This window comes from Colletotrichum jinshuiense, chromosome 1 (genome assembly GCF_051148585.1).
Source record: "Colletotrichum jinshuiense chromosome 1, complete sequence".
In the NCBI taxonomy this organism is placed as follows: Eukaryota; Fungi; Ascomycota; class Sordariomycetes; order Glomerellales; family Glomerellaceae; genus Colletotrichum; species Colletotrichum jinshuiense.
The window spans coordinates 6,142,646-6,168,850 of NC_139302.1; the positions used below are offsets into that span (position 1 = coordinate 6,142,646).

Here is a 26,205-nt window from a genome sequence, read left to right on the forward strand (position 1 = left end):
AATACTCCAGTCAAACCATCCTAGTGCATTGTCACAACCCTAGAGGTATGATTGAATTTGCTCTTCATTCCACGCCCAGAACGCCTGGGCTACCCCGAGGCCGCCCTCCTCCTTGGTTTTCATGGCAAGCTGGAGATCCTTGCGAAGCCTTGCGAAGCGACCGCAAGGAACAACTAAACATGAATCATCAGAAAACGTGGCTAGTTTGCATCGGCATTCGACTTGAAGACAGAATTACGTACCCCATTCCCCTTGGTGGGAAACCGTGCCCACCTCGGGTGACAGCCCGGCATATACTTGTGTGTAAGCTCCGTAGATTGGGGGTTGCATGAACAATATCTTAAAGACCCACGCCATAGTGCTTTTCTCGGCAACTGGCGTGAAGCTGTCCGTCTCAATAATTCCTGGATGCATAGCGACACTGGTCACGCCATCTTGTTCGTGAAGACGAGCGAATTCGGCGGCCTGGAGTATATTTCCTGCCCTGCTGATGCCGTATCGGCTTCCAACTCCGTATTTGTTCTGATAGCGCTCCATCCTACCATCATCGTTCCGATTGTTGGGTATGTCGTCTATGGGAACACCGCCTCTGGGAACGTCTGGGAGAACGCCCGAAGCAGACGAGACCCAGACAACACGCACAGCTCCTGGCTCTTCAGCTCTTGCTGCAGCCACCAGTGCTGGGGTGAGAAACTTCAGCAAAAGGTGAGGTCCCAAGTTGTTGACTCCAAGCCACCGGTCGTAGCCTTGGTGTGTTGTTTGGGCCTCGGACGTAACGACTCCGACACCAGCATTGTTGAATAATACGTTTATCTTGCTATTGCGCTCTAGTATATACTGCGCAGCGGCTTTGATGGTGCTCAAGTTTCCAAGATCAAGCAGAACGGTGATGAGCTCGCCCTCTGAAGAAGGTGTCGTCGCTTGTATGTCCTGCTTTGCTCTTTCAGATTTCTCCTGCGACCGCGCTGTCAAATAAACCGTAGCATGCTTTTGGTAAAGAATCCTAGCTACTTCTTTCCCAATACCTCCATTGGAACCCGTCACGACATACGTCTGTTTCCGATGTCAGCTCAATACTAGCTGGAAGACATAGGTTTGTACTCGCCTTCCCACGTAGAGACGGCACATTTTCCTCAGTGAAATCTTGCCTTTGGGGACTGAACTGCCACAGCGTCTTGAAAACCTCAGTAACCACGTCCATCGCTAGCGGTTGTTATGGTGGGACTAAACTAGGCTTGGTGGAAAATGTACAGCTTCCGGTAAAGGGGTCAAAGAGGGGCACAATTTTAGTGTTACCCCTCCAAAAAGCTGCAGTCAGGGGGATCATTAGAATGATGGCAGGTTTGCAGCAAGAACGGTTGCCGAGTTTCCGAATCGGCGAGTTTTGCTGACTGCACATAGGGGAGTTGTTATGCACCGGCTATCAAAATAGCCGATGTGGGTCGGCACTAGTTTTACAAATGTTGGCCGCTGAAAGTCTTCAATGCCAATAATTACACAATAATACGTATATTTACATATTAGACGGAGTCATAGTCTGATTTGATCTACATGTTTCTAAATATATGCATGAGAATGTTCGTGGTCAGTTTCATGGCTTCTCATCTACCATTTTAGGGGGGGTAGAAGGCAGCATACATGTTCCGAAGTTAAGGATACTGTGTATTTAACAATGCTGTAAAAACCACTGCTGGAGAATAACTGTTTTTACAAAATTGGATCATGCTTCCGCTTTGTCAAATGCCATTTTCCCAAGGCCATTATTTTGTCTCTCTTCTTTCTATGCATTTGCCTTTGGGAATGAATATAGCCCTTTCCTAAATCAAGTCAATGGGAAAAGTATAGATTGCTATTGGATTGTTTTTTTTGGCTGGTTTGTTTGTGCACGTATTGTATGTATGTGCTGTGAACCAGCCATTCTCCAATATCCGCCTGCCAATTTCGATCTCCCTTGCCGGACAAGAGGACTTATCCTTCGACACTAACGAGAGGAAACACTAACTTCTTTGCTCTCACCTTTCCCCTGCGTATTTCCTCTATCCCTTCTGTCAACGCCCCCAACCCTCCACTGCGCACGTCCACCGGATGGTTCTTGATTAGCCCTGTTTGCAACAAATTCTCCACTACAGGGAATAGACGCGAAGCAAAATCACGATGGGTTCTGGAAGCCGGGCGTCCATAAGCGCCGGAAAACTCGACCACATCCCCGAACAGTGAAGAGCCTAAGATCCAACTGGCCTTCACATCCCGCCTTGAATACTGTACCGGTGTAGAGAATGCCTCGAGTGCGACATATGTCCCACCAGCTGGACCTATGGCTTGATAGCACATCTTCATACTAGATACACGACGTTAGCAAAATATGATACTACTCAGGCGTCCCAGAAAAGACACTGCGGATTAACAGCGCAAAATATTATGCGGAAACACCTGCTGCCCAAAACCAGCGCAATAAACCCAAGAAGGAAGAGAGAAGACCAACGCAAGAAATATTTCAGTCATAGATAGGTAGCATTCACATACGTCGTTGCGTCAGTAGCGCAGTCAAGCACGTGTGCGAGCTTGTTGTCGGTATACATGCGGATATTGTCGCCACAGTCGGGCAAGTTGTAGTCGAAGCAGACAACGGCGCCAAAGGACTGGCACAGGGCGAAGTTGGACGGTGAACAAGTTGTAATAGGGGTTAGACCAGCGCTGTTAGTTTACTCCAATACCGACGGTTAGTCCATTGAACTTGCTCAAAATATACATCAAGCGCTCATGAGCCCTGTTACATACCACTTGAGCAACTGTATGGCCATGGTTCCTGTGCAAGTTGCACCGCCAGAAACTAGGACGGGCACAGAATTTATGTTCTCGTTCCGGCGCGTGTTTCCTGGCATGGGAAGTCGTAGCTCGTGGAAAAGAGCCATGCCTGCGGTGCCGACCGCCACGCCCATGCTGCACGCCTCCTCGAACGACATTGTCTCGGGAATCTTGCAGGTCAAATCCTCGGTTGCAAGGCCATACTCTGCAAACGCGCCTGTTTTGCTGTTGGATGGGTTAAGCCCAAATGTGAGGGCAAAGACACGATCGCCTGTCTTGAATCGCGTCACGTTCTCGCCAACCTTAATCACGGTGCCCGCAAAGTCAGCACCCCCGATGGCGCCCGCTGTCATTGCGAAGTCGGCCATCTTTGCGTCAGCCGGGTTCAAAGCGACAGCATGAACCCGACAGAGCATAGTATCCAGCCCGGGGCTTGGCGGGTCGAGATCATCGACGAGCTGGTACTCGCCAGGGTCTCCGCCTACGAGGGCTTTCATCTTGCCGTTGGAAAGGGGTGTGTTGGGGGAGGTTTAATGGAGTCACAATGAGTTGAAGTTGGGCGAGAAGGGTTTTGGATTTAGTCTAGAGAATCAAAATAAAAATTGTTACTAGCCTCTTCGCGTCAGGTCTCACCCAAATACAATCAAGAATATCTTCCATAAAGACGACGGGTCGGCATCGGCACCTGCAGACGGGGGATCGCATGAGCGCAAAACCGGCCCGATCCTCTCACCCTATCAAAAACTAGCCGTGGCTTTGGTCTTTTGCCTGGTGGGTTCGGAGTTTTGGAAGCCGCCGATAAACCGGAATGCAATGTACCGAATCATGATGAATCACCGACCCCATTTCCGACCTCCGGTAACGGTTATGGAGCGTCGACGCAGAGCCGGCCCGGGGAGATCGGGTGATTTGTTGTCCATATGCCTGTCAAATGTTGCTTTTTTGTATTTCTTATTGTATAGTAAACTAGCTAAAAATTGTGTCTTCCGCGTGACAAAGGCAAGAGATAGTTTCTAACCCAGTCCCTGTAGAATATGGGGTTGTATACGTCAAAGAGCCATACTGAATTTCAACGCGAAACCCGAGTTTAGTTATAAGTTTGTCTGCCCATATAAGTTACCTAACTTTGAAATTTTCTAGGCGATCTGGACTCTCATCAAAATACCCCTAGGGTAGGAAAACCCATAGCACAATGGAGAGTTTCAAATCCGAGCCTATCGCCATCGTCGGGTGTAGTTGTCGCTTCCCCGGTGGGGCCTCATCTCCTTCCAAGCTATGGGATCTGCTGAGAGACCCCAGCGATATTTTACAAGAAATCCCAGCCAGTAGGTTCAACTACAAAGGTTTCTACCATGAAGATGGTGAACATCATGGGGTGAGTTTTCTCGACCAGTGCAAGATTTCTTAGGATCGTGTCTTCTCTGTATCTCTTGCAATGACGACAATGCGCGCTCTAGATTGGAGTTTCGATAGAAAATTCTATTCTAAGCTCAACCCCTTCTGTCTCTGCATTTCATGTCTGAATTTCATTGGACTCAGGGTTGCGGATGGACTATCAGTTGATGTTTCCTTGACCTGCCGTTGTTACAGTCGCTAAAATTTAGGACCGCGCAGAGTACGAACGTTAAACATGCTTATCTTCTCGAGGAGGACCATCGGGTCTTTGACCACAACTTTTTTGGAATTTCCCCCAAAGAAGCCGAGGCGATGGATCCACAGCAACGGGTGCTTCTAGAGACCGTCTACGAGGGTGTCGAGTCGGCAGGCTACTCGATGCAACAGTTGCGCGGCTCACCCACTGCTGTCTTCGTCGGTATGATGAATAGTGACTATACACATCTTCTGTTCAGCGACCCAGATAATATGCCGCTGTATGCTGCTTCTGGTATTGCCCTCTCCATCATGGCGAACCGTATCTCGTACTTCTTCGACTGGAGAGGCCCTTCGTTGACGATCGACACGGCGTGTTCCTCAAGTATGGTAGCTTTACACCAGGCGGTACAGGCTCTGAGAAGCTCCGAGGCTAAGATGGCTGTCGTGGCTGGCACAAATCTGATACTAGGACCTGAAATGTTCATCGCGGAGTCAAAGGTATGTTATGTCACCTTTTCAGCGTAATCTACCTTGTCTGGAAACAACGGCTCAAACTGAAATGACAGTTGCACATGCTTTCGCCCAGCGGTGGCTCTCGTATGTGGGACGCGAGCGTGGATGGATATACCCGTGGAGAAGGTCTTGCGGCGGTGGTCTTAAAGCCGCTGAGCCAAGCTATCGCCGACAACGACCACATTGAGTGTATCATTCGTGAGACGGGTGTTAACCAGGATGGTCGAACTTCAGGTAAGTTTCTTACCGCCAACGGCATGTCTTATGTTGTTTGTTATTGCTAACCGTACTTCAACTCTTACCTTAGGCCTTACCGTTCCGAGTGCAGAAGCCCAGGCGTCTTTGATCAAGGCTACGTACGCCAAATGCGGTTTGAATCTCACAAAATCGGAAGACCGGCCACAATATTTCGAAGCCCACGGCACTGGCACGCCAGCAGGCGACCCCATTGAGGCGGAAGCTATCCAGCAAGTGTTTTTTCCCAGAGACAAGGGGAGCACCTACCGTGCCGATGACAACGAAGAGCTGCTGGTTGGTTCGATAAAGACGATAATCGGTCATCTTGAAGGAGCCGCAGGCTTGGCAGGCGTGTTGAAGGCCTCGCTAGCATTACAACATGGCTTCGTGCCGCAAAATCTACACTTCAGCCGGCTCAACCCCAAGATAGAGCCATTCTACAATAATCTACGTGTGCCGACAGCAACAACACCGTGGCCAGCTCTCCCACCCGGTGTGCCTCGACGTGTGTCTGTCAATAGCTTCGGATTTGGTGGCACAAACGGGCACGCCATCCTCGAGAGCTGGCCTCCAATGAGCACTGACACCTGCCCTCTCCCGCAACTGTTGGAAGATGCACACGAAGAAGGCTCAATAACACACGTTGGCTCCCCCTTTGTGCTCTCGGCAAACTCATCCCAGGCCCTAGCCTCGGCAGCAACCGCACTTGGTGAGCATTTACTGAAGCACCCGGACACCAACCTAGCCGACCTTGGCTATACGCTGTCGCTCCGGTCTGAATTTCCTTTCCGAGCGTCTTTTTCCGCAACGGAAACGTCTCAACTTGCTCAAAAACTGGTTAAGGGCAAGCTCGCCAGCTGTTCACGCGCTCCGATAATCCCGGAAACGCTCCCTCTGCGAATTTTGGGCATATTTACTGGACAGGGCGCACAATGGCCCACGATGGGAAAGCAGCTGATGGCCGCATCAGTCGTTTTCCGGGACAGCATAGACAGTATGCAGCGCTCTCTCGACGACTTGCCTGACAGGCCGGACTGGACCTTGTCAGGGGAGCTATCTGCGCCCCCCGAGACCTCTCAAGTTCATCTGGCCGCCATATCGCAGCCCCTCTGTACAGCTCTACAGGTCGCCATGGTTGATCTTCTCCGTACGACCGGCATATCCTTCAGCGCTGTCGTTGGCCACTCCTCGGGCGAGATTGGCGCGGCTTATGCGGCGGGCTACCTTGATGCACGTGATGCTATCCGCATAGCCTACTACCGAGGCTTACACGCCCATTTGGCGCAAGGTCCAGAAGGTCAGCAAGGCAAGATGATGGCCGTCGGTTTGTCCTTCGATCAAGCCGCCGCCTTCTGTAGCGAATTCGACGATGGAAAGATTAGCGTTGCTGCAAGCAACTCCCAGTTGAGCTGCACGCTTGCAGGCGACGCAGATTCCATTGATAGGGCGAAGGAATACCTCGATAAGCAGGGAACATTTGCACGATTCTTGCTGGTAGATACCGCCTATCACTCGCATCACATGCGTCCCTGCTCGGAGCCGTATTTCGAATCCATGCGCAAGTGCAACATCAATGTGAGGGATGGTCCCCGCAAATGCACATGGTACTCGAGTGTATATGGGTCTAATGGACGTAGCCGCTCGCTCAATCAGAATGGCGTCCTCGCAGACCAGTATTGGGTAGACAACATGACCAAGCCGGTGCTGTTCTCGCAAGCTGTACAGCGGGCCATCACAGAGGAGCATTGCCACGATCTCGTGCTAGAGGTTGGCCCGCATCCTAGCCTGAAAGGTCCTTCATCCGAGATGATCAAGGCGCTAACAACGCAAGTCCTACCATATTCTGGTATTCTCAAGCGCGGCACAAATGCCCTTGAAAGCTTCGGGGACGCACTCGGCTTTGTATGGGAAAAGTTCATGTGCCCCAAGCCTCAGATAGATTTTGACGGCATCCGGAAGGCGTTTTTTGGTGACGAAACATTACCAAGACTCCTGAAGACCCTGCCAGGCTACTGCTGGGACCACGAAAGAGTATTGTGGAAGGAGTCGCGAAAGTCCAAGGCTTTCCGGACCAGATCTGAACCGGTTCACGAGCTTCTTGGTCACGCCACATCTTTGGGTGAGCAAGACAGGCGCGAGATGCAATGGCGCCAGGTCTTCAAGCTGAACGAGATGCCTTGGGCGCGTGGACATGTGTTTCAGGGAGAAGTGCTGTTCCCCGCCACCGGCTACGTGGCAATGGCGTATGAGGCAGCTGTACGACTTGTCGAAGAGAAACAGCCGCTGTGCCTTGTGGAGCTTCATCAACTCGAATTCATTCGGGCCATAACGCTGAGTGAGAACTCGCCTGGTACCGACGTAACGTTCCACATCCGCATCAATAGCCGCTCGCCGTCCTCCGCCACGGCCGAGTTTGCGTGTTATAGCGGCCCAATGGAGGCAGACGACCAGAATATACAGACTAGCGATAGGCTCAACTTCACCGGTCGCGCCACCCTCACGTTTGGCGATGCCCATCATGATACTCTCCCCTCTCGGATCGAACCCCAGCTCCCCATGGAGAGACTTGACCTCGAACGACTGTACAAAAGCTACTCCCAACACGGCCTAGAGTATTCCTTTGATTTCCTCCCTGAGACGGTCGATCGACGACTCAACATGGCTTCCGTAACTATAGGCAGCCCGGAGACACTGAAAACGCTCCAGTTCCATCCCGGCTCGCTCGATGCGGCTTTCCATAGTCTCTTGGCCGCCTTTTCGTATCCTGGCGATGGACGTCTTTGGGCGCCCTACCTTCCGACACACATTGACTGTATCCGCATCAATACCAGCGGTGTAGATGGTAGTTACTCTCCTAAGCCGCCGCCGCTGGGCCCGAAGACAGCAGACTGCAGCGTTACGGCGGGAGATGCCAAGACCATCGTTGGTGACGTTGACGTTTTTTGCGCGCTCGATGGACACGGCGAGATCCAGATACGAGGGGCAGTCTTGACTTGCTTCGCAACTCCAGGTCTGGGACAAGGCGAACGAAACCTCTACGCAAGACACGAGTGGGTGCGCGATGCGGCGTACGGGATCGAGCCAAGTCGCCGCGTGGTGATTTCGAGGGAAAGACAGGCACTCGGCACTCTCATTGACCGATCCGCATACTTCTACCTAAGGCAAATACGCGATATTAGCTCGGATGAGCTTCCATCCATGGCATGGAATCATAGACACTTGGTAACCTGGGTGATGGAGCACCTGATTCCACAGGTCGACGCTGGAGACCATCCATCGCTGTGCCCGGAGTGGGCGAGTGACACAGAGGATATGTTGAATGATTGGCGTTCAAAGAATCCGGGGCAGATCGATCTGCAGATTGTCCAGGCCGTGGGCGAGAATCTACTTGGCATTCTCCGCGGCAACGTCCCAGCCTTGCAAGTCATGATGCAGGATGGGATGCTCGACCGTTTGTACACGGAGGGACTGGGCTGCCGTGAAGCAAATCAAGATTTTGCTACTTTGACGGGTCAGCTTGGTCATCGGTATCCTCATATGAAGGTACTTGAAATCGGTGCGGGCACAGGCGGCGCTACCCACGGCGTCCTTGGGGCTTTACAGGGCCGCTTCACATCCTACACCTACACAGATATCTCGCCTGGATTCTTCGAGAGAGCCCGTAGCATCTTCAAGCCGTACAAGGGTTCCAATCGCATGGTCTTCAAAACACTCAACGTAGAGAATGATCCTGTGGCGCAGGGCTTCGAAGGCGCCGGCTTCGACCTCATCATCGCATCAAATGTTCTGCACGCTACCCGGCGACTGGAAGACACGATGCGACATTGTCGGCAGCTTCTTCGTCCTGGCGGTCATTTATTGCTCCTGGAAATCACATCCGACTACACCCCCGCGCAGTTAACCATGGGTACGCTTCCGGGATGGTTTTTGGGCATCGACGACGACCGCGTGTGGAAACCCACGATTAGCGTCGAACAATGGAACAGAGTTTTGAAAACCACAGGATTTTCGGGAATCGATACCGTCGAGACATCCCTCTTCAGTGTAATGATGTCGCAAGCAGTCGATAACGCCGTCAATATGCTGCGGGAGCCGTTGGCTAAGCCACTGACGGTCAACACGCCACTGCCTCTCATGGATGAGATCTTGATCGTTGGCGCCGGTACCGTGGCATCAAAAACAAGTGAAATACTTATTCCCAAGTTCACCCGCGTCACAACGGCTGCGAGTCTAGACGAATTGCCCACGAGGGGCATTAAGGCCGCTCCGGGCATCGCTGTTCTCCTCCTCGCCGACTTGGAAGCGCCCATCTTCAAGGCTATGCAAGAGGAAAGGTTTGAGGCACTGCAAGAAATTGTTCGCAATGCAAGCATCATCCTGTGGGTGACACACGGCGCGGTCGATGGAAGAGAACCTTACGCCAGCATGGCTGTCGGCTGGGGCCGTTCTATTCGGGCTGAAAGCCCGACCACGAAGCTTCAGTTCCTTGACCTGGCATCCGCCGAGACATCAGACCCAGAAATATTCGCCACGATGCTCCTCCGACTAGCTGTTCCGGATCGCCCGGAGGGAGCTCAAGCCCTATGGACTTATGAACCTGAACTTTCTATGGCGGAGGATGGGGCCCTGTACATCCCCCGAGTAAGTCCTGATGAGTTACTCAATCGCCGCCTCCACTCGGCCAAAGGATCCATCGTTCAGCAAGTCTCGGTCAAGGATACAGACCTATCCATTAAAGTTGTCAGCTGCGACGGGGCGCTTCAGCTACAAGAGTCAAAATTCATGACGGCCAAGCAGGACAAGAGAATCCAGCTGCGAGTTTTGGCATCATCAGCATGTATCCTGACAACATCTGATGGATGTCCAACCGTGTTGTGCATTGGGCGTGATCCGAGATCGGGAGACAAGGTGCTCGCCTTATCTGACACTAACGCTTCGATGGTGAGTGTGCCGGAGGCCAGCATTTTCCGCTGGCTTGGGGACCATGCAGATGATTGTGAGCAACTAGGGCAACTACTGGATGTTTTACTTGCGGAAAGTATCCTAGTCGGCATCAATGGTCAATTATGGGTTCACGGGGTCGGCGAACATTTTGCCGAAACCATTAACACGGTTGCTGCTCGACGGAACCATCCCGACGTATTCTTCACCACCTCTAATCCCACGGATGCAAGCGAAGGCATCCATTTCGTCCATCCGTACATCGCGCGAAGACACCTACAGCTTATCCAGCCGGCGGATACCAAGGCATTTGTCAACCTAGAACAACCAGTAAACAATGCCCTCAACGATCTTATACTTGACTCATTACCTTCCTCAAGAACAGTTTCATTGAGACCTTCCCTGGGAATTGATGGAAACCTGTCTCTCTCTTTCAGTCATGCCGCCTTGCGTGAATTTATTGAGCAGCACCTGCATGCCGCACGAAGCACTCCTCCGGGTACGCCAAGATCATATACTAGCAATGTCCGAGCGATCAGTATAGATCAAGTCCCTGGTATCAGGTCTAACAGCCTGAGTTCTGCGGCTGTTATCGACTGGGGCAAGGCTACGATATCTGAGGTCAAGGCGCGTTTCCTCGATCACGATGGTCTATTCTCAGCAAATAAGACGTATCTTCTTGTTGGTCTCACTGGCGATCTTGGTCAGTCGGTATGCGCATGGATGGTCGACAACGGTGCACGGCATATTGTCGTTTGCAGCCGGAGCCCTCGGTTGTCGCAAGACGTTGTCGACCACCTGTCCCAGAAGGGCGCCAAGCTCCGCATCGTCTCGCTTGACATCTCGGACCGTGACGCCTTGCAGGCTGTCTACCGAGACATAAAGTCCACCATGCCTTCTATGGGAGGCGTCATGAACGCTGCTATGGTGTTGCGAGACCGTCTGTTTATTAACGCAACTTGGGCTGACTTCGCCGCCGTGCTCGCACCAAAGGTACAGGGGAGCCAGTACCTGGATGAGCTGTTCTACGATAACTCAACCCTGGACTTTTTTGTCCTCTTCTCTTCGCTCACCTGCGTCATGGGTAACGCCGGTCAGGCAGCCTACAGCGCAGCGAACAGTTTCATGACAGGCCTCGTCGAGCAGCGGCGACGACGCGAGCTGCCTGCCTCGGTTGTGCACATCGCCATGATGGTAGGTCTCGGCTATGTCCATCGCGCGAGCGACGATATTGAAGCGGGGCTGCGACACAAACTCATGCCTCTCGCTGAAGCGGATCTGCACGATATGCTGGCCGAGGCGATCATCGAGGGGAGGCCCCGGGTGCAACAGTCTGGCAATGGCGAGATCATCACTGGCCTGAAAAGAGGTACTGCTTCCTTTTGGCGAGAGAACCCGCGGCTTTGGCATTATCTCGTTGGGGAGAATGAACAGGGCGCCGGTGCGGACGGCGGTCAGGGCGCGGAAGGGCAGCAGGGGAGACAGAAGATGGAAAGCGTTGAGAACCTCCTTGCTGCAGCAGAGAACGAGGATGCAGCGCTGGAAGTTTTTGGTGATTGCTTTGCAAGTATGCTTGGAAACATCCTTCAGATTGAGCCCAGTCAGATCGACAAGGGCACACGCGTGGTTGATCTCGGCATTGATTCGCTGGTTGCGGTGCAAGTGCGCTCATGGTTTCTCAAGGAGGTGGGCGTCGAAGTACCGGTGCTGAAGGTGCTGGGCAACAACTCAACAGTGCAGCTGTGTAGAGACGCCCTGGCGCAGCGCCGTCGTCAGCAACAAGGTCAGCAGAAGGATGCGACGGCTGAGATGGAGGCCAATCAGGTAGTCATGGACTGGGATAAGGAGCTCGCCACGCTAGGCGCCGAGGTGCTCAAGTTGATCCCGGCCAGCGTTCAGTCAGACGAGCCGCGGGGTGGTGGCAGCGGCCTCAATGATAGCACTCCGCACGGCCGACGCGTCGTAATCACGGGCGCGACAGGATTCCTCGGTTCATGGGTACTGCGCAAGCTAGTCGCCGACGACCGCGTCCACGAGGTCCACTGTATCGCCATCCGTTCCGACCTCCAGCGCAAGCCTCGTCGTGTCAGCATTCAGCATGACAAGGTGCACGAATACGCAGGTGACCTTACGGAGCCCCTGCTTGGGCTGTCAACGGCAGATTTTGCCAACCTCGCGCGGGTAGCCGACGTCATCCTCCACCTTGGCGTGGACGGCAACATAATGAAGACGTATGGTGAGTTGCGAGCGGCGAACGTGGGCTCAACGCAGCACTTGCTTGCCATGGCGGCACCTCGGCATGTGCCTCTGCATTATGTCTCGGCGTCAGCAGTAGCGGCGCTCGAGGGCAATGGCGGCATCGCCGAACTTGGTGAGATCTCGGCGGCTCACTTGCGGCCTCCGCATGACATTGAAAACGCCGAATTCGTGGGCCTCACGGCCACCAAATGGGCTAGCGAGGCTCTTCTTGAGCGAGCGGCGGTTGACGTACCGGTCACGATACACCGTTCCGTGCACTTTGTTGGGGAGGGGGCGAGAGACACTGGCTTCTTAGCGGCGTTAGACCGCTACAGCCGGGAGCTTCGGGCCGTGCCGGAGCTAGAACAGTGCCTGGGTGACCATGTGCTGCAATTAGTTGATGTGGCTGACGTGGCTGAGGGAATGGTGGTGGCTGCCCTCGAGGCGGTGCAAGCGCCAGGGACGGAAGCAGCAGCACGGGTAGTCATAAGAAACTACTGCGGCGAACGCGGCTTCCGGCCCCGGGATATGCCTGAGAGGTACCGCGAAGAGACGGGCCACCCAATTGCGTTATGGCCAATGGAAAAGTGGCTGCGGGAGGCCGAAGGCGTCGGGTTGAAGAAGAGTGTGGCGACCGTCATGACCCGGGCAGTGGAGACCGGACAGGTGCTACCGATCGGATCGCTAAAAAGGGAGCATTCGTGAGGGCTGGGTACCCAAAATTGAGAGTAATGGTGCTTATGACACAGTTTGCAAGGAAACACGTTTGTATGGAGTAGCTGCACATTAACAGTAATCTTGTCGTTTGGACGACTATGTACATAACCTGCTTATGTGCCTAGCTAGTTTTGCATCTTCATCCACTGTTTAAGCGACGCTGTACCGGTATTATCCATATCACATTACCCTTGGGAGAGGGGTGTGGGGGGCAGTTTAGCCACGGAAGGTCGGCCGCCCGTAGGACACCCTGTACCTGTTCATCTATCCATCCAATGAAAATCAACTAAAGCGCAACCCCTGCATAGCATCCATGTCCTTAGATAACAGACCTACTGGTAACATTTATTGTCAATTCGATTGAACTCAACTCGGCGGCCAACTTCACCGCTCCCTTAGCGCGTCCGTTCCTATCACAACTACCATCACACGCTCACTGCGTCGTTGGCCGGCCATGGACGAAACGAACAGAGAAACACTCCCGATCTTGTCCAGGAGGGACGTCGAGGCATTGATTGCCCAAGGCCGCAAGTTATTTATCCTCGACCAGTTTGTCGTCAAGGCTGATGCGTGGATTCCCTACCACCCGGGTGGCGAGAAGTCAATCTTGCACATGGTCGGCCGAGATGCCACAGACGAGGTCACCGCGTTCGTCATCCCGTTCCTCTTGACGAATTGACTCCTAAATGGCATTGAGCACCCATTAACTTGTCATGTAATGCTAGTCTGCACTCGGTCGAAACAAAACGACGCATGAGCCGCTACCGCATCGGAACCATCCAGGGCAGATGGGAGAATTTCGTCCCACCTATTCAGGGTGGCACATTTAGCACACCCTCTGACGACAGGGATGCCGAGTCCGATTCTCAGTACGATACCGACAGCAACCCTTCTTCAGCCTCTTGCAGCCACTCGAGCATCCTTGAAAACTTCGATAGCCCTGGCGCAATGCGCCGACAAAGAAGCACCAGAGCCACTGCGTCTAGCTCGTCCTCCATATCGTCTGTTTCTTCCGACCCGCAGGATGATGCGATGGCACACCTAGATTTGGTGACGAAACAAAAAATTACTCTCGACCTCGAGACGTACCCCGCCCTAGATCACGCCACCCAGGACACCATCGTGGCTAAGTATCGTTGCCTTGATGACCGTATCAGAGCTGAGGGTCTTTACGACTGCAACTATGTGGCATATGCTATTGAAGTCTCCCGATATTCCATGCTCTTCGCCGGAATGCTGCTCTTCCTGCATTGGGGCTGGTATATACCCAGTGCGGTATGCATGGGTGCATTCTGGCATCAAATGTCGTTCGCCGCCCATGACGCTGGCCATATAGGAATCACCCACCACTTCCATATAGATAGCGTCCTCGGTATTTTTATTGCTGATTTTATGGGGGGCTTATCCCTCGGCTGGTGGAAAAAGAGTCACAACATACATCATATTGTCACCAATTCTCCCGAGCACGATCCTGATGTCGAATATTTGCCATTTTTGGCCGTTTCACATCGATTCTTAGCCGGCCTGCGGTCCACGTATTACGACCGTATGATGGACTACGATGCCGTGGCACGATTCTGCGTCAAGTTCCAGAAGTACTCGTACTACCCTCTGCTGGCTTTTGGGCGATTCAACCTCTACCGCCTCTCTTGGGAATATCTGCTGACGGGCCAGGCTCCTCGAAAGGGCCCGGCATGGTGGCACAGGCACCTCGAAATTGTTGGCCAAGTCTTCTTCTGGTCCTGGTACGGTTACGGGATCGTGTACAAGTCCATTCCTGACAACCTGGACCGACTCGTATTTTGCATAATCAGCCATATGGTTGTGCTCCCACTCCATGTGCAGATTACCCTCTCACACTTCGCCATGAGTACCGCCGACCTCGGCCCAAAAGAATCGTTTCCCCAGAAAATGCTCCGGACTACCATGGACGTTGACTGTCCCGAATGGCTCGATTTCTTTCATGGCGGCTTGCAGTTTCAAGCGATCCATCACCTTTACCCTCGCATCCCACGGCACAACCTTCGCCGTGCGCAAAATTTGGTACAAGAGTTCTGCAATGACGTAGGAATTCCCTACGCCTTGTATGGTTTTGTGGACGGTAACGAAAAGGTAGTTGGTGCTCTCGGGGAAGTATCAAGGCAGGCCGCTATATTTGCCAAGTGTCAGAGACAAGTCGCAAGTCGCGGGGGTCATCTTCACACACATAACCACTGACTACACTGACAGCAGCGTCCCGTGTCTCTATGTGTATGTATGGTATTTCTACATTGCCTAGAAGATTTAAATAACGTCGGCATGTAAATGAGCTAAGCTAGACCAAGTTGCACATTTAGATCGCCCTTCTATAAGCTCCTTGATTGTTCAATACGCTTCTGCAAGCCTACGATTTTCTGGCGCAAGGTAGCGTGCTGGTCTCTCACGCCATCCACAAGTCCACGAGCAATATCTAGCATGCCGAATGAGGCGTGCGGTGTTGACGTTCCCGTTTGATGGGCGAACCAGCCGGTCGCGAGGTCCCGCGCGTTTTCGCCCGCTTCCTGGAGCCGTTCCCACCTTTCATCAGCGGGCTTTAACCCACTCCCAGGGTCACCATACCTTTCGACACTGCTGTGAGCTATTGAATCTGGAGTCTTTTCTAACGAACCCGCACCCTCGGAAACGGGGCCAAAGGCGCGGTCCAGCCTATTGAGAAGGTGGCTCAGCAGCTGCAGGACCATGGCGAACTGCGCCATTGAAGGGACGCCTCCGTCGTGCAGTGCGGGTGCTGAGTGAGTTTCCCACGCTGTCGGCGTCGGGGTCGTCCTCGTCCCAGCCGCCAAGCTCTGCCCTTCTGCTGGGGTGGCACGGCTCTGACTGGACGACGCGCTCGAGCTGGGGGTGGCTCCTGCTATGGGGTGTAGATTCTCTTGAATGGAGAGACACATCGCCTCAAAGACGCCGAGTAGTCTTTGATGGCATGATAGAATTAGAAACACCACGCTGCGATCCACTCTAATGTGTCGCTCGTTTGAGCCCGGGACTGACGATGACTCTGGGCTCGACCCCTCTAACCGGCTGGGCGTCGAGGTGGCATGGCATTGCCCCAGGTTGTCAACTATGGTGATGAGAGTACTTGTGGCTTCGAACAGCCCCTCTACGTGTGGCGAGGTCACTGTCAGGATTGGACTGCCGGGGCAGGTGATGAGGCGGGTGGAGCGGAGTATGCGAGCGCTCAGCACGGTGAGCTGTTCAGACAGCACCTCTAGCTGGTTACCCGTCTGTCGATAAGCCGAATGATTGGCGTCACCTTCATATCGATGGTTGTTGCCGTTGCGATGATGTCTACCACTCCCTCCCGTCGCTACCGACTCGGAACTTCCAGCGCTGCTGCTGGTGATCTCGGACGCGATTGACTCCTCCGGGTGACAGAGGGTCGAAGACGACGATTTTTCCGATGAGAGAAAGCTCAAATCCCAGCCAGCGAGGCTCTCCGAAAATGCCATGTCGGTGGCCATGCCGGTGCCAGAGCTGACCGTGGCCGGTATGCCATTATCATCCATTTCCATTTCAAGCATCTCCACGGCGATGGAAGCCAGTGGCGGTTGTGGCGGCGCTACTGATCGGTAGGGCCCGGCGGCGAAAGCTGAATCGTCTTCCTGGCTGTATCCCCATGATCGGGACCGCGAGTGTGGGGGCGGTTTGGTGAGAGGTCGGCCGGACTTCTGCTTTACTGTTTTGTATGATGTATTAGCAAGAGGGAAACATTGTACGGTGAGATGGAATTGGAGCCTCTAGCTGGCTCTCTTCATTCCTCTCCGTCGTCCCTTTCGTCTTGTGAAATCTGATGTTTCAATGTTGACTACTCACAACTGTAGTTGCAAGGTGCTCCAGCTTTCACGCACCGGGCGCACGAATCGCTCTGGGGATTGCGGAGACACCTCACCTTTTGCAGGTGGCAGCGATCGCAGGACCGACGGTGCGACGTTGACATCTTTCTTTTGTTTTGGTCTTGCAGGACGAAGGCCCGGTCGGCGAACCCTGGACCATTATTAATGAAAAACCTGGCATGTCTGTGCCTGCTTATCTTCATCGCCTTAAGCAAACGGGTTAAAGGGAGGGTGGGTGGGGGGTGGTTCGAGCGGGGCGCGTCTCTCTCCTATAGTATATGAGTGAGAAAACTGTGGGTGCTTTAGACCTATGTACCTGGGATATGTCACTAGCTAGTTCAATGCCGGTTATTGTATTACGTACAGGGGCGCAGAGTGCAAAGGCCGAAGTTCTCTGTCCAAGCCTTGCGGAGAACTTAGCCACTGAACAATCTTGATATATATGGGTCGTGCTGACGATGTGGTGATGGTGGTTTGGATCTGCATATGAGCCGATGTCTCCCACCTTACATGCACCCAAGCTAATCAAGTTGCAGCAAGTGTTGAGATGTCAGCGAGGATAGGGACCGCATGTAACATTGTGCCATGGATGCATGAAGATATGAAGACGACCAGCCAACCACTTTGCTTCCCGGGGTCCGCATTTGGTTCCTTAACCGAGAGGGCGACCTGTCGGGTGGGCGCGTTGAGCAGCACATGTATATCTGCACCTAACATGGTAGTGAGTTCCGTTCATTTTCTCCTTTGTAGTGTCAGCAAATTGCCGTAATGAGAAGCGAGCCTTCTCGGGCGAAGAGGAGCTCTTGGGAAGCAGCCAGCAGCACGTCACAACCAACGCGAACGACCCCAGTACAGGGATGTCGTATCAGGCATGGATCTAAGGGGTAGGTCCCGCCGCGGCTTCTCCCCGCTAGGACAAGGTTTCCCCCCCCTTACCACACGGGTATTGTCCTAATTAATCCAGGTAAGGATTTCAAAAATATCTTTCTAACCCCTTTATATTCCTGCCACATTCCACCCTGTATCCATTTACGCAATGTCCCTCGGCAATATTATTCAAGATCAGCGATGAAGTATGGTCTAATATGTCGCGACGTGAGAGGCTTTGCCTTTATCAAGTCTCGCTATGCCGCATCAGTCCTTTTACCATACTAGTTAGCTATCGGAACATAGACCACACCTATATGCACATGCACTTTGAGTGAAGTACCCTCCAGTCACCTGGATGACCACCAAATAGACGCATTATGAGGTTGTCACCAAAATTGCTTCACATTGAGCTTCACTTAGTTATCTTTGTTGTTTTTCACTTGGATCATTTCGTAGTCCCCGAGAAACAAACAAAGTCACCCACCTTCCTCCAGTTTTCTCATGCCTCTGCCGCACTTCCGGGGAGCACAGTAACTATGGCCATTGCATGTGGGTCGGCTCAAGGGGTTAAGAATTTACGCATATCACAGTAGTAGGTAATTGGGTTGCACTGTCCGAAGTAGTGATGCATGGTAAAAAGGGGAAAACACCGACAGTTCGCCCCCGAGTTTGTGTGTCTATGATACGGACCCTGTATGCCCCAAGCAGCAAAGCGGCATGACTGTGCCGAGCTAGTGAGCTATCCCTTAGATCCCGGGCCGTTCCTAGGGTAGGATCCCGCCCACTAGTACGAATACTGTGGCGTACATTTATAATTTAAACAGAAATACAAATCCAGTTACCGGCGTTATGCACTTACCATGCATTGGCTACGTCTCAACACCTTGTTGGTATGAAAAACCCCACCAATTGAATTACACTTGAGGCGCATGGATGATCGCTAGTCGTGGTAGTCGTGGTAGACTTCGCGTTAGCACCCGCATCTAGGTGGTTGGCAGGTGTACACGATCTGAATGTAGACATCCCCTAGTAGCTGATTACAGTGTAGTGTCAGCAAGTGTCGGTGCTCTGGCCGGCGCTTTTGTGACTATAAGACGAACACTCCGAATGCAACGTCGGCGACTTCCTGCCCGGTGACGGCACCCACCCTTTCACGCCCCTCTGTCTGCCGCGATGTACCTAGTGTATCGGTCTTGCTGCCTGTCACCTAGTCAAGAAGACGTTTGAGAAATACGGAATACCAATCTACTCGTGGGCCGCAAAAACAATCATGCTGCTGTCTTGCACCCACCACTAGCACACGCCCGTGTCTTCATTCCGACGCAGTGAGGCAAATTCTGTTTGTTGGCTGCAACTATGTCGTTTCACGAACTCGTGACGCCGGCGCTGCGACTTGTTGAGGCTCGCCCAGCATGGACTACCGTCGCCTTGCTTGTCCTTGTTGCCTTGGTCGCTAGATCTCGGTCGTCGTCGACTTCGAGCCAGCCGCCGCCCCTCAAGGAGACGGTCCCTTATGTGTCTAACGCGTACCAGTACTTGACGGACATGAAGTCATTCCTACGCCGGGCAGGGTAAGTACGGCAACTCCAGCTGTCAAATGGTTTACCGGAAGCGCTCACTCCCGCCATAGGACGGCGCTGGAACGGAGGAAGATATTGCGAATGTACCTAGGCCCTATCAAACTCTACCTCGTGGCCGGCGCGGAGAATGCCCAGGCCATGTTCAAATCCTCCACTGTCATGAGCTCCGACGCCTTTATGATCCGTGTGGTGGCGACCGTGTGGGATGCCTCACCCGAGGACGTCGTCAAATTCGCAAACGACAAGTCGGGTCGCCTCAAGACGCCGGCGCCAGGGGCGGAGGAGACGCCGTCGGACGAGCGATACTGGGCCGGGATGCACCGCGTAATGCACGAGAACCTCGCCCGCATGCAACCCACCAATATGCTGGCCGAGACCTACTACCGAGAATATTCGAAGCGCCTCGAAAAGTTCCATGTCGGCGAGTGGAAAATAGTCAGCATGCTTCAATTCTTGAAGCGGGACATCGCCGAGGCAGCCATTATCTCGCTTTGCGGCACCAAGATCTTGGAGATCGCCCCGGACTTGGTCTCTCTGCTCTGGGACTTCGACGAGGTCACCGGCAGCCTCACACGAGGCCTGCCTAGATGGATAGACAGAGAGGCGTGGAAGAGGAGCGATCGGTTCAAGTCCGCCCTGGCGCGGTACCTGGACTCTGCTTGGACAAAATTCGACTGGAGCGGCCCGGACGCGGATGCTGACTGGGACCCACACTTTGGCTCCCGTTTCTTGCGGGAAATGGCCAGATGGGCAAAGGATAGCAAATTCACACCCAGAACCAGTGCCGGCGTGGTGGGCGTCACGGGTGTTTTCGCGTAAGACTACTACCGAGACGAGAGAGCTCCAGACCAGCCAGTACTGACCTGTGCACATGAAGATTGAATGCAAACACCATCCCTATTGCCGCATGGTCCATCATGGAGGTGGCCAGGGACCCAGTGCTGCTTGAATCGGTACGCAAGGAAGCTCTTTCGGCGTACGTAACCGACCCGGTGACGGGCGAACGGAGTCTCGACGTCCAGAAGCTACTCGTGCTCCCACTCCTGCAATCAGTTTATGCCGAAGCCCTCCGCCTCCACGTCTCCATCAATGTCACGCGTGAGATCATTGCGCCGGTCAGCTTGGATGGCTACCAACTCCAGAGGGGGGCGCTGATCCAGGCACCCACGGAGCTCGCGCACTATGACGAGCATGTGTGGTCCACTGACGGGCATCCGGCGTCGGTGTTCTGGGGAGAGCGATTCGTTACCTATGTCGAAGCCATAGGCGAGGACGGCTCGGTGAAGATGATGCCGCAGTTTAATATGGCTGGGAGGTCGGGCCAGTGGTTCCCGTACGGTACGTGCACGATACTCCTCAAAGCTCGTAATTGTATCGCCTCAATTGTCGCTAACGCACGTGCGTCATTAGGTGGCGGCATTTCCATATGCCCCGGGAGACACTTTGCCAAGCAGGAGATCATGATGTCGATAGCTATGCTGGTTGCCAGATTCGAGATCGAGTTCGTGGAGTGGACCATGTTGGACGGCACCTCACCATCGAACCGGCCTGCGATGAACGACCCGCGGTTCGCCGGAACGGCGGCCGTGCCTCCCGACCGTGATATGAAAGTCCGCTTAAAAAGACTGTGGTAGAACGGTTATTAAGAGCCTCTTTCTCAATAAGGCGCGAACACGGTGATGCTGGGGATGAAACTCGATTGCCCCGTTTATTTTGTTTCTGTTTAAAGAGTAATCTTTAAATGATAAATTTAAATGGCCACTACCCCAGTGCAGAAGCCGTAAGCCAACTCTCTGCTTCTACACGTTCTGGGCTCTATTCTAGGGTCCGATAGCTGAATCACGAAAACTATGATGACATTGGTGAATGTTCTTTTCAACCTTTCGCACGAAAAATGGACTTGCAAGCATTGGCGGGTAACCGGAAGACGTTTGACGAGATGCCGAGAGCCAGTCGGTGCCATCTTGGCATTCAGTTCAATACCTGTCCCCCACAACAGACAGTGTGGAGTACGCTGTGCCGCACACGTAGTGTAGGACGGGCGCGGGATGTGCTGCTAGTGGCCATGCACTACAAGGTACACAGCACTAGTTTCCCTATGTTCCCCAGGGGCTAGACCGTCAACCGTGGCTCGTTCGTGCATCGGCTCCATTTTGGAGGTCCAATTTTAATTGACCCACCTGATGTGTGATTCAAATTACCTGTCTCTCACGGGCCAGTGACGGTACGGGAGACTGTACGGATAAGTCTGGCTTTCATCTAATTAATTGCTGGCGCAGCCAACAGACGGGCAAAGCGGGAGCTCAGAACCTGCCAAATGCGTAGCAAAATTGCTCACACCATCACACCTAACCCTGACTTCGGGGGGAAATAAAAGTAAACCTTGGGGGCCAAAAAAACAAAGGGGCAAGAACAAAGCCAGGCGCCAGGGAGAGAGACAGATAAGAGAGTCGATTAAGGGGGATGTTTCCAGAACCATTCTTTTCCGGTCCGTTTGTGTCAATGTTGGCAACAGGCAGCCATGATGCAGCTACGCGCATGTGCCACAAGACATGTCACAAACAAACAGAAAGGGATTGGCAACAGCCACCAGAAACAGAACCGCCCATGGTTCCTTTCCATATTGGGTTTCAAGGGTATTGGGGTTCGTCCCACTCATCCCACTCATTCCCGTCCCCATTCTTCTGCCACCCGTACGCTAGCGTCGACCCCCGTGGTGTGGCCGACTCCGCGAACTACTGGAGGGATATTCTCCTACCAATGATATACGACAGAGTACGGATGAGGATACGCTACAAGTCAAAAGGAGGAAGGACGCCTGGAGAATTGGGGTTCCAGCGTGAACGATACATGCCAATATCCAAGGCAGGCAGGGCAGGGGCTGGAAGAGAGGCGAAAAGCACCAACTGCCAAGTACTGACTGCATTTGACCAGGGATAAGTGCGAGCAAAACCTACTGGTCCTGTCACATTTGGCTTGGCAGCCTATCGGTAGCGTAGGTATCCGTACGACACTTTCCACCTTCCTCTCCTACACAGCCGCCAGCCTTCCAACAGAACAGACGGCGAGCGATTAGATACTCTCCCATGCCCAGCCCAGTCCAGTCTAGTCCAGAGAGTCAATATTCCGTCATGTCGCCCGTCTGGTGCTTATGCGGAGGAACAGTGGGCACCCCAAGAGAAGGACATGGAGAAATACACGCACACTCTTTTGATCTGCTCGCGTAGAATTCGCGTATTGCCCTTCGCCTTTGACTGGGTTGTTTGTTCGTAGGGGGGTGTGAAGGCGATAGCGGCAAAGCAAACTCATGCCCGCTTTTCCCTCCCTTCCCACCTTGGTTACTCCCCTTTTCCCGGTCTCTTGTCATTCCCTCGCCGCTCTCCTGTCCCCTTTACAGGTTCGCAATCTCCTGTATGACACGAATGTGCTGCCATATCTGTTGTTCTTTATCCACCCTGGGGCCCCTTCGCTCCCGTCGTCCTTCATCCGTCTTTTGTCCACATCGTCCATCTCAATTGCGGAGTCCATTGGGTTCGACTTCTTCGGACTTGCTTCGTTGCCCGTTTCCTAGGCAGGCCTCATTGAAGCCTCAACCTACTCCCGACCAGGCCTGAGTTTCCGAGATGGCGACAGCCGCACCCGCAGGTATGGATCGCGATACAAGAATCATCTCACCCCGGGAGGTTGAGGGCATGATTGCTGAGGGGAGCCACATCCTCATCCTCGACGAAATGGTCCTTCGACTCGATGGCTGGATTGAGAGACACCCTGGTGGTCGGCCAGCAATTCTGCACCATTTGGGAAGGGATGCCACGGATGAAATCAAAGTGTAAGTGAATCATTTCTGACCTTCTTTCCCCCCTCAAAGTTTAAGGGGGCTATGGATGGCATCCCGAAACCGAAAAGGGTGAGACAGAAGTATGATTAAGCTTATTTGTCTGTTCTTCCGATGGAGGAAAGGGCGCTTTAAGTATTCGGGGCTTCACAAGCGCGTAGTGGAATTAGTGCTCTGACAAATCACATTTTATTAGGTACCATTCCGTCGCCACATTGCAGACAATGAAGGCCTTTCGGATCGGTCGGAAGCCTGCAGGGCCCTGGGTCAACATGACACCGCCAATTAGAGGCGGCATCTACCGCAAGCTTGACGCGATGCCTGCAGATATCGATACTTCCGAATGCCCATTATCCGATCAAGAGGATTCGCCTGATGACACCGTCAGCGAAGCCTCCGATAGGACCTCTCGGACGTCCCTTACATCCACATGCAGCACTGTCGATGATGAGCTAGTTCCAGCTAAGCCCCAACCCGAGATGGAGACAGGCATCCGACGACGCCTGGCTACACATGCCGGCCCGACCGATAAAACCTTGCCGGAGGGACCTGTGCTGTCGAACCGAAACCGCATGACCTCCACCGAGTACAATGACTGGGCCATCCAACAGAACTTGGAAAGGGATCTGGACACCTACCCGTCTCTTGACCCTGCTGTTCAGCAAGACATCCAGGCCAAATATCGTTTGTTGCATGAGCGCATCAAGGATGCCGGTCTCTATGACTGCCCCTACTTGGAGTATGGCAAGGAGATGTGCAGATACTCCACGCTCTTCGGGAGCTTTCTTATCGCCCTGTATTGCGAATGGTACATAACTTCAGCCTGTTTCCTGGGTCTCTTTTGGGTTAGTAGCAGCGCATCGGTCAAATTTCCGGGTGCTCAGTGCTAACCATCCCACAGCACCAGATCATGTTCTCGGCCCACGACGCTGGGCACGGAGCTATTACTCACAACTTCACGTTTGACACCCTTGTAGGCCTATTTATTGCCGACTTCTGTTGTGGTCTCTCTATGGGATGGTGGAAGAGCAGTCACAACGTGCACCATCTCATTCCCAATATGCCTGTAGGCCATCTTGCTCCCTTGACATTTACCTGTAGCCTTGACTTACACTACGATAACACAGGAACACGACCCAGACATCCAGAACCTTCCTTTCTTCTCTACATGTCCTTCCTTCTTTAAGTCCCTGCGGTCTACTTACTATGACAATTTTATAATTGTCCAAGATGCTGCCGCCGACTTCTTTGTCCAATATCAGCGCTTTACTTACTACCCGCTTATGGGTATTGCCCGCTTCAACCTCTACCTCCTCTCCTGGCTACACGTCATCTCCACTAGATCAACATCCTTGAGCAGTAGTAAAGCCTGGTGGATCCGCCCAACCGAGATAACCTTCATGGCCTGCTTCTGGTATATTTACGGCTACCATCTAGTCCTTTGCACCTTGCCGACGTGGCCCATCCGCATCGCTTTCGTTGTTATTTCGCATATTATTGTAATGCCGCTACATGTCCAAATTACCCTCTCCCACTGGGGTATGTCGACAAATGACCTCGGCGAGTCAGAGTCCTTTCCCCAGCGACAACTACGGACTACTATGGACATTGACTGTCCCGCCTGGTTTGATTGGTTCCATGGCGGCCTACAATTCCAGGCCGTTCACCACCTCTTCCCCCGTCTACCCCGCCATAATCTACGCAAGGCCCAGGTCTTTGTGCGCGAGTTTTGTAACGACACAGGCATCCCCTATTCGATCCTAGGGTTTGTTGATGGCAACTGCAAGGTTCTGAGCCGCCTCGAGGAGGTCAGCGACCAGCTTAAGATCATGCTTGACTGCCAGAAGTTCATGGCCAAGACGGGCGAGAGTGGCTTGCACTAGGTGTCTTGTGGCAGCGAAGGTGCTGTATTTGCTGGACTGCGGCTTCTCGGCCACGACGAGCTCCAGCACTTTGTGAGCTTTATTTTCCACAGGAGCTTCGTTTAAGCTTATAATGGCTAGATATATTACCTAAAACTTTGTCTTTGGCCTTGTGTGGGGGGTCAGTCGCCAGGACCCAATTCAGCCCAGCTCTATCCGTGCCAAACGACAAGCACCGGAGGATCTACGGTAGTAAGTTAAATTACTCAATGTACAATAGGGCATATGTGATGAATGTCACTGGATGTCCAATAAAGAAACCTGGGAAGGTATATAGGATAGGGAACTGGTTGGGAGTACCTCGTGAGATTTGGCTAGGTAGCCAACTAGACCTTAGACTGAAACATATCTACATAAAATTGAAAGCGACATCGTCGGTCTATTCACCTTGTTCTGCAAAGCTAAATTAATCTTCCTGCGATGTTATTCATTAAATTAGATAGTACTTAACAAAGCAACATTGGAAGGGCTAAAATTACATCATCGAAATGAGGTGTTTAACATATTTTCCCCTAGGAGCGGTTTTTGTCCAATAGAGTTTATCGATTGCTATAGAGATGGTGAGTGAATACTATGGCGACTTCGTTAAACACCACGATTGAGTAACGAAGTAGCGCGGACAAACAATGAAACATAAAATAAAGCGGACGATGTCCAAACAACGAAACAGGGTGCGTAACAGTCAAGACGGAAGAGAAGTAATACCTAGGCAAAGATACGTGCAATTAAGCAGGTCGATTCATAATCAACCGTTGAGTATGGAATGTAATCGTGATTAGTGCTATTGATACGTATAATTATGTGTTGGCAGCTGAGGATCATGGGACTTACAATAGCTTGTGGCACTAGCCACTTGTTACATATTCGCTATAGCGTGCTCGCTTGCTGTACAAACATGTTATGTTGGGTCCTTCAAAAACATTGTCTCATCCGACAGAGTTGTGGAGTAATCCGACAAAGTAGACTCCCGCGCGGGAACACGTCCGCGCGGCATTAAAGGCCGACAAACCTCTTTTAAATCTGAATCAGATCCAATATCCCAGTAGTATTTCGGACATTAGCAACATGCGGTCAAGTTAACATGT

General features: G+C 52.7%; 7 protein-coding genes across 7 annotated transcripts; 4 read left to right on the forward strand and 3 right to left on the reverse strand.

The window, feature by feature from the left end:
- Nucleotides 1-39: 39 nt before the first annotated feature.
- Nucleotides 40-1,201, reverse strand: EsH8_I_001614 (uncharacterized protein; the record flags this gene model as incomplete). The annotated part of the gene is made up of 3 exons (XM_083269027.1): nucleotides 40-173; nucleotides 243-1,053; nucleotides 1,127-1,201. 3 exons carry the CDS (start codon nucleotides 1,199-1,201, stop codon nucleotides 40-42), a joined length of 1,020 nt encoding a protein of 339 aa, XP_083119465.1.
- Nucleotides 1,202-2,368: 1,167 nt separating this feature from the next.
- On the reverse strand, nucleotides 2,369-3,302 carry EsH8_I_001615 (chaperonin 10-like protein; the record flags this gene model as incomplete). Its single annotated transcript, XM_083269028.1, has 3 exons — nucleotides 2,369-2,393; nucleotides 2,524-2,694; nucleotides 2,779-3,302. 3 exons carry the CDS (start codon nucleotides 3,300-3,302, stop codon nucleotides 2,369-2,371), a joined length of 720 nt encoding a protein of 239 aa, XP_083119466.1.
- Nucleotides 3,303-3,997: 695 nt separating this feature from the next.
- Nucleotides 3,998-13,032, forward strand: EsH8_I_001616 (polyketide synthase; the record flags this gene model as incomplete). The annotated part of the gene is made up of 4 exons (XM_083269029.1): nucleotides 3,998-4,180; nucleotides 4,420-4,896; nucleotides 4,965-5,145; nucleotides 5,219-13,032. The coding sequence occupies 4 exons, from the start codon at nucleotides 3,998-4,000 to the stop codon at nucleotides 13,030-13,032; spliced, it is 8,655 nt and encodes a 2,884-aa protein (XP_083119467.1).
- Nucleotides 13,033-13,498: 466 nt separating this feature from the next.
- On the forward strand, nucleotides 13,499-15,261 carry EsH8_I_001617 (fatty acid desaturase; the record flags this gene model as incomplete). Its single annotated transcript, XM_083269030.1, has 2 exons — nucleotides 13,499-13,692; nucleotides 13,770-15,261. The coding sequence occupies 2 exons, from the start codon at nucleotides 13,499-13,501 to the stop codon at nucleotides 15,259-15,261; spliced, it is 1,686 nt and encodes a 561-aa protein (XP_083119468.1).
- A 468-nt stretch (nucleotides 15,262-15,729) lies between these two features.
- On the reverse strand, nucleotides 15,730-17,017 carry EsH8_I_001618 (Zn(II)2Cys6 transcription factor domain-containing protein; the record flags this gene model as incomplete). Its single annotated transcript, XM_083269031.1, has 3 exons — nucleotides 15,730-15,931; nucleotides 16,072-16,756; nucleotides 16,894-17,017. 3 exons carry the CDS (start codon nucleotides 17,015-17,017, stop codon nucleotides 15,730-15,732), a joined length of 1,011 nt encoding a protein of 336 aa, XP_083119469.1.
- Nucleotides 17,018-19,139: 2,122 nt separating this feature from the next.
- On the forward strand, nucleotides 19,140-20,997 carry EsH8_I_001619 (cytochrome P450; the record flags this gene model as incomplete). Its single annotated transcript, XM_083269032.1, has 3 exons — nucleotides 19,140-19,354; nucleotides 19,414-20,178; nucleotides 20,241-20,997. The coding sequence occupies 3 exons, from the start codon at nucleotides 19,140-19,142 to the stop codon at nucleotides 20,995-20,997; spliced, it is 1,737 nt and encodes a 578-aa protein (XP_083119470.1).
- Nucleotides 20,998-23,010: 2,013 nt separating this feature from the next.
- EsH8_I_001620 (fatty acid desaturase) lies at nucleotides 23,011-25,081 on the forward strand (the record flags this gene model as incomplete). The annotated part of the gene is made up of 4 exons (XM_083269033.1): nucleotides 23,011-23,192; nucleotides 23,395-24,043; nucleotides 24,100-24,264; nucleotides 24,326-25,081. The coding sequence occupies 4 exons, from the start codon at nucleotides 23,011-23,013 to the stop codon at nucleotides 25,079-25,081; spliced, it is 1,752 nt and encodes a 583-aa protein (XP_083119471.1).
- Between the last annotated feature and the right edge of the window lie 1,124 nt (nucleotides 25,082-26,205).